We start from the raw sequence: 15648 nt of genomic DNA on the forward strand, positions 1-15648 counted from the left end.
TTCTTGTTCTTTATTTATTCACTGCTGATGTAAATGTAATAACAAAAAGGTAAAGCAAAAAAATCTGATTTTATTTCAGTCCAAACAGAAACATCCGAGCTATAAACTATAAAACAGTCATACTTGACACGCACGCAGAAATCATACACAAAAATTAACTGCATGGATGAAATATAAAACTCCAAAGTATAAGTCATGAAGATGCATTGGTTGAGTTGATGTAGGACTCTAGAAGAAAGATGGTTTCATCTACTTGGTTTTCTGCAGAATCTAACCTAAAGGAGAAAAAGACAGTGAAAAAAGGACTTGATTAAACCACCGAAGAGCCTTGTCGCCTTTAGAAAAGAGAATTTCTGTTTTGCCTTCCTACTTATTGATGTGAAGCCTTAAGGTATCCAGCTGTTGCTTTTCAGGAGCAGTGATCATCTCCTCGACTTCAGTTAGCTGCTCGGGCTCGGCCCCGCTGACCTGCAGAGATGCCAAGATGGCTTCGATTCGCTGAGATTTCTCCAGCAAGCGCCTGTAAACCAAAAACCGTCAACCCATTTCTTTGTGGCAACGTGCGTGCCAGACAAAAGATTTTATCTGCCTTGCAGTGAGATGCATCAAAATATATCACTAATGAAAAGACTCACTTGCTCTCTTTGGTCTCAAAGAGGCGTCGCTCTACGAGGTTGGCTACGGTCTGCAGAAGGAAAATATTTAGAGATAATGTTACCGGAGGCAAATACCAGAATGAAAGACAATTAGCTGTCTTCTTCTGTTCAGAACTCTAAAGGCTACATGTAATGAGTTTACTGTTTTACCTTGTAGCAGCTCTGGAGCAGCATTCTTGCAGTCGGGAGTTGATTAACAGTGTAAAGATAGAAGGTGCGAGAGGGAGCGTAGTCAGGAGTCTTTGGGATTTCCTGAAAAACAAGGGGGGGGGGGGGGGGGGGGGGTTGCATGCCTGTCGCACTTACATGTTTCAGATCATCAAATAATATTAGACAGAGATAAGCTGAGTAAATACAAAATGCAGTTCTAAAGAAGCACCTATATATTACATATCACTTGAACAGAAGCTGTCTCACAAAGTGAAATAGGCTGAAAGTTGTCAAAAAGCAAAGCATCACGATCTAAAGAAACAGCTGAGAAACAAAGTCATTGACTTCAATCATGGAAAAGGTTACAAGACACTTCTAAGGCTTTGGGACTCCAGCGAATCACAGTGAGCGCCATTGAGAGAGATCCGAGAACAAAACACCTGCTGACCAAAAAGAGCACAAACCTTGACTAACATTTGCCAAGAAAACATCTTGATTATCCAAGACTCACTCAGTTTATGCAGTAGCTTGTGCAAAGGTTTAGTCAAAGTCCAGACTTAAATCCAACTGAGATGCTTTTTCATGACCTTAAACTGGCTGTTCGTACTGGAAAAACCTCAAATTTGAATGAATTAAAATATTTCTGTAAAGAACATTGGGCCTCCACAGTGAGGAGGCCCAATGTTGAAAGACTCATTGGCAAATTATTGCAAATGGCTGATTGCAGTTCTTGCTTCCAACAGTGGCACAACCAGTTATGTGGAGTTTGCATGTGTGGGTTCTCTCTGAGTACACCGAAACAACTAACAGTCCATCATCCGCATACCTGTAGCTGGACCAGGTTCTGTGACAGCAGTGTGTACAGCATGTCTTTAGCCTCTTTGGCTGGAATCATAGCAAAGTCCTCCACCTGCTTCTGCTCCAGGTGACGTTTTCTTAGCAACAGACGAAAGATGCGAGCCGACCGGGAGCCAAACCTGATGTCAGATTAAGAGTGACTTCAGTAACACGAAGCTGGTGATAATAGGACACTCACAGCTATATATATTATTTAACATACACACCGGCTTACCTCTCCTGTACTACAGACTCGAGTGTGGCCCGTGCCAGATTGGCCAGTGCTCTGTGCAGATCTGAGAGAGGAGCTTAGAAAAGCAACCGTGATTCCTGAATTAAATCATATCAACCAGTGTGCTGCTTCATAGGAAAATGCTCAGGACCTTTTAAATCTGAAAAAGGATACTGACAACAAACATCCCTCCTCCGCTTTCACCAGCCTTCCCCACAAACTCCATCTTAAAAAAGAGGAGGAAAAGAAGATATAGACATTGTGTTTTTTGTTTATTTAAAAAACAAACAAACAAAAAAGATCAGAAAACATAATATGGTGTTTGCAGATCATACCGGGTCATCCACCAGCAGAGTGAGGTACTGGTCTAAGATGGGTCTGAGGATGTTGTAGCTGGGTGGGAGGGACCTGAAGATCTCATTGGCTGAGAGGGGCTTTGTGCAGGTGGCCATGGGCGAGGTTGTAACCTCACTCATCCTCAGCATGGTCCTCACTATTTCACTGCTAGTCTGCATATTGAGGATTAAGAAGATAATTAGTCATTAAATTCTTAATCAATCACAATAATAAATCATTCTAGTATACGCACATATACTATACTATATATGCATTTATAGTGACTATAACATGCTCTTTCACAATAAGAGCAGGCTCATATCATCGCTACTCATAATGACTTCTTCATTAATTGAATTAATGACATAACAGTGGCATCCATATTTTCTTATGAATGACTAAGCTTCGCACTAAGGACTCTCAGGTCTGGAGCTCCCTGCCTGAACTACTAATGCCTGCATAACCAGCAGCAGCTTTAAATGTATGATCAAAATGTACCTTTTATTAATAAACTATTTCTCTCTACTGTGTTTTTTGTGGACATTTGTTATATTTCTAATGTTGTAGCATATTTTGTTTTTCCTTTGTAAACCACATTTTTAAAAGGTGTTGTGTACATAAATGAACAATAATAATCAACAAAATAATCTTCATAACGCAAGAAAGTAAATGAGTGTCCTTAAATTTAAAATTATAATACTTTTTCCCATCACCTGGTCCAGCTTGTTTGCAACAGCACTGATGATGGTCTGATCTCTAAAGTGGAGATGGAACCGTTCAAAATTCACCTGCCAGTAAATCCCCTCGTCACCATGTGTCTGAGCCGAATGAAGCAGAGCATATGAGAGGCAAACAGAGAAATAAAAGGTCACATGAATGATAAGCGGGAAGGTAGATATAATGGACGGAGGACATTGCAAATTTGTTAAAGTAACCAAAAAGGTTAAAAAAACTAACCTGTGGATCCATTTTGGCCCTTTTTGCGCTTCTTTGCTCCTCTCCATCCTCACTGGCGAGCTGGCGTTTGCCCCGCCCTATGAGTGTCACACTAGGTACCTTATAGCATTCTGGGAAGCTCTCTGGTGTGGGTGGGGCAGTGTTAACGGGAGCAGCCGGAGTACCAGGAGTGGCAGGAGTCTCACTTGGAGCAGAACTGTCTTTATTTCCCACTCTTGGCAATGGAGGGCAGCGCTGAAGAAAATGGGTCTCCACCAGTTTGGAAAAAGTCGAGGACACTTCACTGTAATCCATGGTGAGGCCCTCTGCAGCAACAACAGAGAAAAAGTGGTGTTACCCAAGTCATATTTAATTCCCTTTTCACACAGCTAAATTACAAAGACAGTGCAAGTACTAGAGTCTCTAACAAAAGTCCAACATTGATAAAGTCAAAAGAGATATTAGGACTTCTGGTTCACTCACAGGCCTCCAAGTTTTTTGGGAGATATTCATTTGAAACCTTAATTGCTAATCCTGACATTTTTTTTCCACATAAACATTTAAACACTGGTTGTAGCAAATGGCATGTCCATCTACTAGACCAAAATCCAGCTGTCAAAACATCCACTGATAGAAGTATGTGTTCTTTGCTTGATGCCAACACTGACCTGCCATGTTCTGCGTGAGGCGGTCTGCCACCGTCTTAACGGTGCTGCTCATCGTCGTGTGGCCTCTCTGTAGTAACTCCTCTATGATCAGCTCTCCTGTGTCACCATACAGGGTTTTTGCAGTGTAGATGTATCGTGGGTAGCGAAGAATCCTAAGGATTCGGTCACAGCTGGCGTGATACTCTGTGGGGCTCCCGGGTCCTTTGCGGCCTGAACTGAATGTAGAGGCACCGTGTTGCACGAGGACACACAGAGACTTCTTCACCTGGATTTGGAAATAAACAAATGAAAGAAGGGAAAAACTTTATCGCTTCCTCTGATATTTAATATAACTGACAACGGTCAGGTAAAGACAGAATTCAATGCGATTCAAGTTTCACTAATGCAGAGAACAACAACAAAAAAAGACATTTTCCTTATTTTCATTGTCTGGTTTCCTAGCTTAGATGTTGTTGTTTCTAGATCCACATTTCTTTTGAGAAAGGTAAAATTGACAAAACTTGACTGGAGATTAATAAGAGTGTAAAATATGTGACCAATGGCAGGCTAATACCTATAATCCACATCCAGTGAGTTAGACTATGCACCACAAAGCATGAAGGTCTCTGCAGAAGAACTGCAGCTTAACCATTTTTTAAAAATCTATTCTAATTAATAAGGTAAAAGTAGGATTTAATGAGGTAACTCCAAATTATCTGCGCTTTTTTGCCTTTTTTCCAGTGTATTATGCTCAGAAAACTACATCTTTGCTTCTGTTCGTTATGCAAAGCTCCATTCAACTTAATTACCATATGCCCTTAAATGCTACTTTGTACTGTTCTACACTTGTTAGACAACTGTGTAACCCCTACACTATGGAGCCATCTATCATATCTAATTAGCTTTTTATAAAATAATAATTCTAACAAATAAAAATGTAAGACGACAGAATTTTCAGATAAATGGCCATAAAGCCATAGCTGTTGGAACACAGTGTTATATAAATAAATACAATAAATATAAACTCAGCAAGCTTAACAAGCCGAGGCAGAGTTGGTGTAGTACTCCTTACCAAGTCCACTGAGAGGCCAGTTTCATGAATGATGGTTCTTAAATTTTGTGCTCCACATTTGAGCAGGTGTGTTCCCACTTTCTCAACCACCTCTCCAAAGTGCTCCCGCAGCAAAAGACCACACAGGCGCACTTCTTGGGCTGTCATCTGCACAAACAAAAGAACAGGAACACACAGGTGATGAAAGGTCTAAAATCTAGTATAGCTGTAAGTAACTACTTATATCAGTACAAAAACAGCATTCCAGTATTCCTCTATATTCCTTTAATATAGTGTCATTTTTCTTAACACCTGGATGTAATAAACCTGAAATTAGAATCATATCAGGATACAAGAGATCTGTAATTTAAGGTTAAATAAGTCGCCCCCTGCAAAAACCAAACTCTTATCTCTGTAAAGACTAACACATTTCTACAGAGAAGTAAATGCTTTTTATGGAGTGTGTGAAATATATTTTTATTATGACGGAGGTGGACTGCTGTTGCTATGTGCAAATCACTGGTTGCTATGTGTTCATATATTAAGATGTACATAAAACCCCATAATAATTTGTGTCCCCTTACTAGAAGGTGCAAACAATATATGGTTTCTATCTACAAGAACACAAAAAAATATAATTCAAAAGGGGAGAATTTAAAAAGGAATGCTAAAATAAGCAATGTAGGATGTGTCTCTAACAGTGGACTTCTCACACGCTTGAATCACATGCATCACTTTTTTTTAACTTGTTCTATACCAACTTCAGACTCAGAGACTCTGAAGCACAACAGAAACTGAAAACCCTTTTTTAACAACAAAAACAACAAACAACAACAAAAAATGATTAGGAATCAACAAAGACTTGGATCTATAAGCAAAATCTGTGTCACTGCCATCAGCAAAATCTTATCATACTCATCCCTAGTACAGATCAGTAGGCAAAATCCTGAAGCAGCTAACTTCAAACAAACAATAACCTCTTACTCATTAATAATGATAATGTTATTAATAATGGGAACCGTATGACCTAAAAATACTCATGATAAGGCCTGAAGCCCTATCAACAAATTGGTCCATTTCCTGGTAATTGTATGAAATTCAGCAGCAGCATTAAGACCAACATGGGCAGCAAGTACAGCATAAAAATTACAACATCTGATTTATAGTTAATAATAAATCATTTTAGGCCAATGTTAGCACCATCACCTCACATCAAGCAGGTCCTGGGATTGAATCTACTAGCCAGCTTGGGATTTGAAACAGCTGGGGACTTGAAACACTGTGGGTTCGCTCTGGGTACTCCAGCTTGCTCTCACAGTCCAAAAATTTTGTTCACATTGTAAAACTGATTTAAAATATATTACCTAAATTAGTTTGCCAACAGCATGAACAGACCAAACAATACTTACAGCACTGGCATGTAATATTGATAATAAAATGCTTGACTTTTTGTACAGTTGTAGCTAAATTAACAATGACAACTCCACAGTTTCTCCCTCCCCTCTGGCTGAAGTCCACATATCTTGCTTGACATGCAATACTTTCTTTCCAAACTCACAGCAGTAATCTCACTCAGTCTTTATAACATTAGTTACCTCTGTATATCTCTCACACTCAATAGTACCACCATCCTGGTTACGTCATCCATCGACATCTTTAACTCCCTTCTCAAGTCCATCCAGAAATTCACTTTCTTACAACATGCCTGTACTTCAGGAGTTTCACTGGCTCACAGTTAAATATCCTATTGATTACAGAACATCACTCTGCAACATCCCTCTGAAATTCTGCACATCAACACACTCATCCACAATCCCAGATTTTCTTCTTCTCTCGATCTCATCGCCCTTTTCCTGTTTGACTACCATGAGGTCTAGAGGCTTCATTTGCTCTGTTCCTCGCCTCTGGACTTGCATCCGACCAGAAATCCACAACACTGACTCTCTTCATTTTTAAATCTCGTCTCAAAACTGGCATATGCACTCTGACTGTCTTCCACCTATCATATTAAACCTCTGCTCTTACTGATTTTATATATTGTTTTATTGACTTGATCGATCTTTTTTTATTTTTATATTGTTTTTCAATTCTTCAGCGTAAAGTAACCTTGGTTGTTTTGAAAGGCGCCTAATATCACGTATTACTGTTATTATTACCGACTGTCTCTCCACACCTCCCTACACTCGTGTTTCCAAGTGTAACTGATTTGTCACAAAAAGAAAATGTGACACAAAATGAACGCAAAAAAATTACTGTTTTATTTTTCAGATTATGTCGATATATTTCGATAGCAACCACATTATTTTTGGTAGTTACAATCTGACAACAGAACTGGGCCCTGTGCTTCGTACGTCGCTTACTACATCCAAGATCAAATGAAACATCCAAGACCAAATCATCGCGCTAACTCTGAGCTCGCTATTCCGGTTCCCCGAACACACCTGTTGTTGACGATTAGTATAGCTGGATGAAGTAATGTGAGATCACTGGGTGGCCCAACAGGGGCTACGCATCGATAGTAGAAACATTGATCGGCAACCCTTTGATTGGTCGGCGAAAATGTCGAAGGAGCGCGCTCGGTATTTTTCGGCAGCAGAGCAAGAACTCTTGAGTGAGGGATTTCAGGAGTTTCAGAGTTTAATTAAAACGCAAGGGAACACTGCAAAGGCTGCAAAAGCAAGGAGAGAGGGCTGGCAGAAAGTTGCTGACAAATCAAACTCGTAAGTAATTCAATAATAACAATAATAATGGAGTGGATTTATATAGCGCTTTTCAAGGCACCCAAAGCGCTTTACAATGCCACTATTCAGTCACTCTCACATTCACACACTGGTGGAGGCAGCTACGGTTGTAGCCACAGCTGCCCTGGGACAGACTGACAGAAGCGAGGCTGCCATATCGCGCCATCGGCCCCTCTGGCCAACACCAGTAGGCGGTAGGGTAGATTTATCATATCACACCATATTATCCAATATTATATTACATTATATTATATTATAATATGTTATATTATATCCCCTTTCACATTAGAGCCACAACAGGACCCACTAGAACATGGGAACAAGTAAAAGTGAAATATAAGAATATTCTACAGAATGGTAATATTTATCACTTATATTGCTTGTCGTCTCTTGGAAAGAGACCCTGGAATAATCTGTTTGTTTGTTCATAACAGCAACCAAGAAAAGGGCAGAGCAAAAAAAAAGACAGGTGGTGGTCCTGCACCCCCTCGTCAACAAGTTGGTTAAGTGAATAATACCCTCACGGGAAAATCGATATCTCTCTATGAGCACACTGTCGCGCTGAGCTAAATGATCCTGTCTGTCCCACAATATACGCTGAATTCTGAGGACTCTCCTTATCAATCTTGCACCTTCCGCAATGGGTTGCTCGCGTAAACGGACAGGATATGACTGCGACAGACTTCCCAAATCCACCTTCGCTTTTATAGCCGTGGTCTCTCATCTTGATTACACGAAGTAATTTACAATTACTACTCTGAAATATGAATTACATCTGTAATAATCACATACATGTAATAGAATGTTAATAGTACATTTCCCTTTTTTAGGGAATGACCTGTATGTATCTGTGTGAAATCAATAAAAGGATCAAGTGCTGCATTATCTTTAGTTACATTGATGTTATTTATTTATGGTGAAACAGTGGTGGAATATCGCTGTTGCTTTCGTATGAATGACGCGGACATACCTGCGTGGCCGCGATCTAATCCTGTTTACATAAAGTAAACCTGCTCCCCAGCAGGTTTACGCTTACGGCTCTGTTGCTATGACAGCAAGTCCCGGATGGGCTTCGGGGAACCGAACGATCCAGGATCACGCGAAATCGTCAACAATCTCATCCAGCTAACTCACTTAGCGCGGTACGAAGAACAGGCTCCTGGTCTTATCTAGGCTAAAAGTTGTACTGCACATTACTGAACAGAAACAACAAGTTTCCACTTAGATTTAAGCGACTGCAGACCTCAGTTATATTTAAACCACTGTTGATGAATTTCTAAGTACATGTGTAAATGACACATTGTGCAGAAGCATCTTTGTCGAGTACAGAAAATAGTTTTGTCTAACCCCAAGTTAACCCTGTGAGCAGTGCATGCTAAGCTAACTGAAAAGCTAACATTTACAGCTGACCATTTCAGCCGTTCTTTAACACTTTAAACAAACCTTTTAAGCTGAGAAGTTTCTGAACATATGCTGCTTTTATTCTCCGTCACCCGCACCGAACACTTCACGTGCGGCTTCTTGACGTCAACACACGAACACTTTTCCTTCCGCTCCTCGGTGAGCTGGGACTCCAGCCAGCGGCGCCGCGGTGCATGCTGGGCTGGAGGTGGACGGCTGCCTTCGGTTTGTGGAGGACCGACGTCAGTGTTTGTGCTGCTCTGGGGAAGATGGCGGAGGCTGCGGCTGTTCCCCCGCATCGGTTTTTCTGTCACTGTTGTAAAGGTGAAGTAAACCCCAAACTACCGGTAAGCAAGAGGCTTTTCTTGTTTATCTGTCAGACTCTTTTAGAATACGTCCGGCTGACAGCTCTGCCTCACCGCTAACGGCCATTTGTTCCGCTTGCTTTCTCGCTACAGCTAAACCCCAGCTAGCCTGTTAGCAGTTAGCGACGTCTGCTGTTGTTAACTCACTAAAATAAACTCCAGCTACGAGCTCCGTCAAAGGAAAGGGGTGGGGAAAAAAACTGACATTAAAAGCAAATATCGACAGGTTTTGTTAGACTTTCCTAGACGTTTCTGTCAAAGCAGTGTACTCGAAGCTCTGCTGTGACAGTTCGGGGGATGTTGTGTTTTTCCTCAAAACAACAAGGACTTGTCGAAAACATTTGCGTTACTGCTGCCTTTGTTTAGTGCTTCACACTTAACTTTAGTTGCCTGACAGCTGGTTAGTTTTTAATTTCCGATAAAAACGCAGTGTTGACAGGACGAGTTGGGGGGTTTTTGGAAACATAGTTAAACATGTCGTATTCAGTTTCAGTTTTGAAGTTAAAAGTAGAAGCTAAACTCTGGACTCAATGCTGACCTAAACCGTGACATACTTAGCAACTTTAACGTGTTTGAAACATGTCATCCACGTCTTAAATAGTATGGCGTGTGTTTGTATTCAGTGTGTTACAAGTATATTAAATACAACAACCTAAAATTAACCTACTCCAATACAAGGTTAGGGTCAGCTGTAGCTTTCTCACAGTTCTCAGTGGCACTGTTTACTACTGTGGTGTTTTGTGTTTTGTAGGTGAAATCTCAGATCCCCCCCCCCCCCCCCCCCCCCCCAATAAAAAATAATTTAAAAAAATTGCTGGTTGTCATAGTCCTTTAAGAAAGTATTTTTTGTTTGGACAAAAATAATCTTATACTGTGGACAAACTCTGCCCTGTTTAAAAAAAAAAAAAATTACAATATTCACAATGAACTGTTGACTGGTTTTATATCACCACTAGAGACACATTAATCTTTTATTTTTATGATCCAGCTGAGGGTAATTCCAGTCCTCCTTGTCACTGACTCTAAAGTGTCCCAGGCACAGTCAGTCCTATGGCATGTCTTCACTGAGCTAAGTGACTCCAACACCTAAGATTGTCGACCTGTGCTACTACAGTACAGCCCAGGCACCAGTCCTCAGTCATCTGTCCTTTTTATTCAACAAACTGTATAATCTGTGAGGTTGTCCAATTTGACACTCAACTGATACAAACTGTTTTGCTTACGGCAAAGTTTCTTAACACGTTTTAACCACAAAATTCATTTTAGATCCCCAAATTTCTCTATGCTGTGCGAATATGAGTTTTAAAATTGTCATGTGAACTTAAGCATGGTATAAGCATAATACAAAAGGCTGGTATTTTTGTGACCTACTTTTAATACACATATGCTGTTCAACAAGGGTATCGCTTTAATCTCTCATAACCCTATCTGTATATTAAATGACCCCGCTTCTATCCTGTTTTCATGGTTTATAAGTCTGTGCTTTTAGTGTACAACTGCACCAGCTGCACAAATAAACTGGTAGCAGTGTTTTCCTCATTCTGTTACACAGGTTTTCTATAACGCCTCTCTTTAGGTGTGGTTGGCAGACCAGCTCTACCTACTTGGTTGCATTCACAAAATACAGGCCGTCACACTTCTTACTGATATTATCTGGCTGTACTTCTTTGTGTGCCATATTAGGCCGCAAAATCTCTTTACGTGCTGTAATTATTTTGTGGAATGGATGCTGATTTGACAGTGATGGAATATTACCTTTTGTCACATCTCATTTTCACACATGCAAAGTGGTGTATAGTTAACCAACACAAACAAATACTTTCAGTTGATAGTGTAATTGAATTTTAATGTAAAAAATTCCAGGTATTTATTGATTCCTGATTTTATTTTATTTTTCTGTGAGAATTGATATAATTGAGAATAGAATATTTAAATTACTGGATAGTTTATGTAGTATGAATAGTTTGAATAGTAGGGTCTAGGAAATTAAAAAAATAAATAAAATGAATTTTTCCTCTTCTATTTGACTCTTACATGGCTCAATCTATTTCTAGGAGTACATCTGTCCGAGATGTGACTCGGGTTTCATTGAGGAAGTAACAGAAGACTCCAGGTAAGAGGTTTTTGTATTATCGTCACTATCCATTTCACTTCTCTAGACAGCATATGATGTCTACACACACACAGGCTTTAGCTGGAACAAGAGCATGGACATGTACTGAAGAACGCTGATGTTGCACTGTTGTAACTTGTAGGCTCACTCTGCAGTTTTGTTCCAGGCTTACGCTACAGCTGAACAGTGCATGTTGCTAATAATGAGTCTTTTGTCCCCTTGTGCGCTGTTTCCCTCAGTCTCCTAGAGGTCGGCGCCAATGGGCTAGATGACACAGCCACACAGTTTGCAGAGGTATGACATGATCTGAAAAGTTTGGGGAGTTGAGGAAGGAATACGGGATAAAGAGGTTTAATTAACATGATTGTATGTTTTACTTTACTTAATCTTTTCCTTTTCTTCTGTTACTGTTCTTTTCTTTATTATTATTTCATCAAGCTATGGCACCTCTTGTTAGTCGAGCGGCCATTTACAAGAGACATTGACAGCCCAGACTCAGAACCTAGGCTCCCTGGTGGGCGCCTGGGGAGTTTCGGTGACCTAGGAGGGTTAGGAGGGGGACCAATTGGGGGATCTGTCCCAGCAGGCCTAGGAGGATCTATGGGGGGCCTACTAGGAGCTGGGGAACACTGGGGACCAGGACGCCCCCCTCGTCTGAGCAGCCAGAGGAGATACCGGTCTAGAGGCAGCAGTAGGCCAGACCGCTCGCCTGCTGTGGAAGGGTGAGTAACACACTAGTTCATCATTTTTCCTGGCTCTATTCTCTGCCTTGAATACTCCCACTTATAATGACAGTGCTATTTATGCTTTCCCCCGAACCGATCTTATTTTTGGTAATGACATTAACTGCTGTACATTTTCTGTTTGTCAGGATTGTACAACAATTTCTTGCTGGTCTTTTTGCCAACTCTGGAATCCCTGGCTCCCCTCCCCTGTCATGGTAATATGACATTATAGAGCAACAAGGTGTTACTACAATTTAAAATAACATTATTATTATTAAAAAGGTCTATTTGTGTTTCGTTCAGGACAGGGATGCTGCACTCTAACCCTGGGGATTATGCATGGGGGCAGGGAGGATTAGATGCTGTGATAACACAGGTAAACAAACTATAAAATAGTCTACAAAATTTGTGTTCTTCTCATGTATTTACATATGTGCCCGTGTCTGTGTAGTTACTAGGTCAGCTGGAGAACACAGGACCTCCGCCAGCAGAAAAGGAGAAGATCTCTTCACTCCCAACTGTCAATATTTCTCAGGAACAAGCCGGTCAGTCACCTCTGATTATCTTTTTTCCTTCACTGTCCCCTGATGTTTCTTTATTCTGTCCTTGAAATACAAATTGCAGTTTTGCCATTGCTCGAGTTGTCAGGTCAAACCCCTATTTATTACTACTACAACTAAGTTTGTGTTTTAAATAGTGGTCGCACTATTCATACCTCTTGAAGTCAGTGTGTTGTATGCTGTCCGCTTACAAAATAATCAGTAATGCATTCCAGAAAAATGTTAAACCAAGTATTACTTTGCTTTAGTTGTATATGTGCACTCATTGACATGTTTCCATATAATGTTTTATTTTTACTTGTTTTCAGCTTTGAAAAAAAATAGCTAAGGACAAAGTGTCCATTTTGTTGATACATAGTTGTTTCAAAATCTTCACAGCACTTAAATGTCTTGTATACACTTGCTGCCTGTTAGAAGGAGCTTCTGAAACTGTGCCTGTTAGGGACGAAATGCCCAGTAGCCATGACAATATATATATTTTTGCTTCCTGGTCTTTCACCTCCCCAATTTTCTTTCCTCTTTTGGCTCTGTTCTTCTTGACTTCCTCTTCTTGGTATGCTGTCCTATTTTACCCACTCAGCTGTAACTGTGTGACTAGTTATGCTGTCCAGTTGCTGCAGGACTGTTGATAGCTGACTTTAAGGCATAGATGAATGTCCAGGTGCATTCTCAGGACTTTGTGTTATTCTCTGTTGAGAAGTGTAATGTATATCTCCTCAAGAAACGTAGCTGTACCACTTTGTAAACATGTGTGAAGCTGTCTCAATCAAAAATGACAAGGGTGTTGATGTCAGGAAAAGATTTAAAAACACATATCCTCTTCAATAGATTGCTGTATGGAATGCCCTGTATGCAAAGAGGACTTTAGAGTTGGAGAGCCCGTCAGACAGCTACCCTGTAACCACTTCTTTCACTCAGACTGTATAGTACCGTGGCTGGAAATGGTGAGTCACATCAAAAACGTTGAATTTTTATTAAATATAACCATACCAGAGACCATACATGACATTGAGGATTCTATGTGTTATTTATTCACTTTGCATTTGAGAGCATTCAGCTCTACAGGAACCTCAAATATGTGATTTGATTATCTGAGTCATGATGGAAATGCCATGTAGGTGGGACCTGAGTAACACTTAGCTTAAATTGATGATAATGGAGTGGAACTGATGAAGTGTTGTTTTAATGCCACTTCTGTATGCTGAATAATGCTTCCCGATAGTTTATTTATTGCAATGATACAGTCAGTGTTTTTATTATTGCATGGTGCTTTTAGTATGTTATCCTCCTCTGTGAATGTGTTATTTTGAAAATCTACCTGGAATTTGCATGGGACAAAAGGTTAAAAAAAAAAATTACAAATCTGAAAATTTGTTTGCATTCATCTTCGAGTTATTTGATATTAGCAGTTGGGAAGCTGTGGATAGCACATAATTGGCTGAGCAGATTGAAACATTTTTAAAAATGAGTCACAATCAAAGACAAAGAGCAGACTGACGTCATTTAAAACAGGCCCGAAATAATGTTCCACTTATTAAAACTCTTCTCAGACACTTGTGAGAAAACTGTGCTTAGCAACTGTTTTCTGCATTTTGTTCTGTGGCCGTGCAGCATGACACATGTCCAGTGTGTAGGAAGAGTTTGAACGGAGAAGACAGCAGCAGCCAGCCCCCATCAGAGTCCCCCTCGCTCTCCACGGACCCTCGCACACAGGAGAGATGGTCCTTCTGAGACACCCACCTGTCGCATCCCTTTAGTTCTCCTCGCCTACATCAAGCAGCCCACTGAGAAGACAAAATGCTTCTCATTTCCCTCTGTTCATCTCCGTTGCAGTCATAATCATCTCTGTCTGAGTTTTTGTATTTTTACTTTTTATTATAATGCCTTTCTCCTCACCTGTGTACCAATGCAGACGTCTTAAGAGTCAGTTAAGTTCTGATTTATCTTTTTTTTTTATTGCCTAATAACAAACCAGCCTAGATTGTTTATCAAGCCCATATCCTCTGTACTTTGAACCCCCCAGGAAACTGCTTTCAAATCTTTTCTTTAAATATACTGCTGCAATAGACTATGGTGGAGAAATACCAGACTTCTTCATGCTTTTCCCTCTTTATTCATCTTAAGATTACCTAAATCCTGCAACTGAGCCCTGTAAGCATATGAAAAGACTGTAGGTGATTTTTTTTCACTCTACGCATGCACAGAGGCAACCCATAACAGCATGAACACCTTTATCCCTGAAATAAATGCTGTTTATGAAGGGTCTGTATAATGTTCTTTGTTGAGATTGTGTCAGGAAGATGTCGAGTGACTGTTGATATGTTAGTGTTTAATTGGATTGGACTGTAAAGGTGTTTATGTTTTTGTGTGCACACTCTGCAGTGTTTCAGGAGCACGACAGTCTTGTATAGGAATCATGTGGAGTTGCTGCTGTAAAATGGTCACAAACAGGTCGGACTAACTACAGAGGAAAGTAAGGGATTCAAGACACCTTTCAGAACTCTTCTAAATCAGAAGAAAACAAAACAATTACCCATAGTACCAGCAAGGGAATAAAAATAAATCCTCAGAGCTTGGCCCCATATACAATGCTTCATATTTCAACATGCTCCTCCTGGTGTGTATAGTATAAACAGCTGGCATCCCTCTGTCATTTTATTCCTGTTTACGACTGTCTTTTGTTTCACATTTTATCACTGTTTGATGTAAATAATTTTAGTCCAACAACTTAAAATTTGCAAAGAAATAAACATGAGAATGGAGGCCCAAATGTGAAATACTTGGTAATGAAACTGTATATTATATATATGAAAAAAATGTCTATGATAAACTGTCTATGATGTATTAATAAACTGAAAAAAAAAGTCATTGTTTCATTTTCATTGCTCACAATCCATG

At 40.1% G+C, this 15648-nt stretch overlaps 2 protein-coding genes across 3 annotated transcripts; one reads left to right on the forward strand and one right to left on the reverse strand.

The window, feature by feature from the left end:
* Nucleotides 1–9294, reverse strand: polr3c (polymerase (RNA) III (DNA directed) polypeptide C). 2 transcript variants are annotated; one of them, XM_085292011.1, is made up of 13 exons: nt 9030–9294; nt 4867–5013; nt 3816–4080; nt 3169–3473; nt 2925–3029; nt 2211–2384; nt 2050–2101; nt 1879–1939; nt 1633–1783; nt 807–908; nt 636–685; nt 371–520; nt 1–275 (listed from the first exon to the last, which is right to left on the reverse strand). In XM_085292011.1, the coding sequence occupies exons 2-13, from the start codon at nt 5011–5013 to the stop codon at nt 194–196; spliced, it is 1644 nt and encodes a 547-aa protein (XP_085148137.1). In that variant the 5' UTR covers nt 9030–9294; the 3' UTR covers nt 1–193. The 2 variants fall into 2 exon arrangements, with proteins under 2 accessions (XP_085148137.1, XP_085148138.1); XM_085292012.1 differs by lacking the exons at nt 1–275; nt 371–520; nt 636–685; nt 807–908 and adding an exon at nt 933–1246.
* On the forward strand, nt 9047–15618 carry rnf115a (ring finger protein 115a). Its single transcript, XM_085292015.1, has 9 exons — nt 9047–9334; nt 11407–11465; nt 11705–11759; nt 11904–12187; nt 12337–12405; nt 12494–12566; nt 12642–12735; nt 13579–13694; nt 14362–15618. The coding sequence occupies exons 1-9, from the start codon at nt 9182–9184 to the stop codon at nt 14479–14481; spliced, it is 1023 nt and encodes a 340-aa protein (XP_085148141.1). The 5' UTR covers nt 9047–9181; the 3' UTR covers nt 14482–15618.
* The last annotated feature ends 30 nt before the right edge of the window (nt 15619–15648 follow it).

Source organism: Mchenga conophoros, linkage group LG11 (assembly GCF_057382185.1).
Source record: "Mchenga conophoros isolate Kocher_MC1m ecotype Shallow Benthic linkage group LG11, M_conophoros_male_GT1.1, whole genome shotgun sequence".
Classification (NCBI taxonomy): Eukaryota; Metazoa; Chordata; class Actinopteri; order Cichliformes; family Cichlidae; genus Mchenga; species Mchenga conophoros.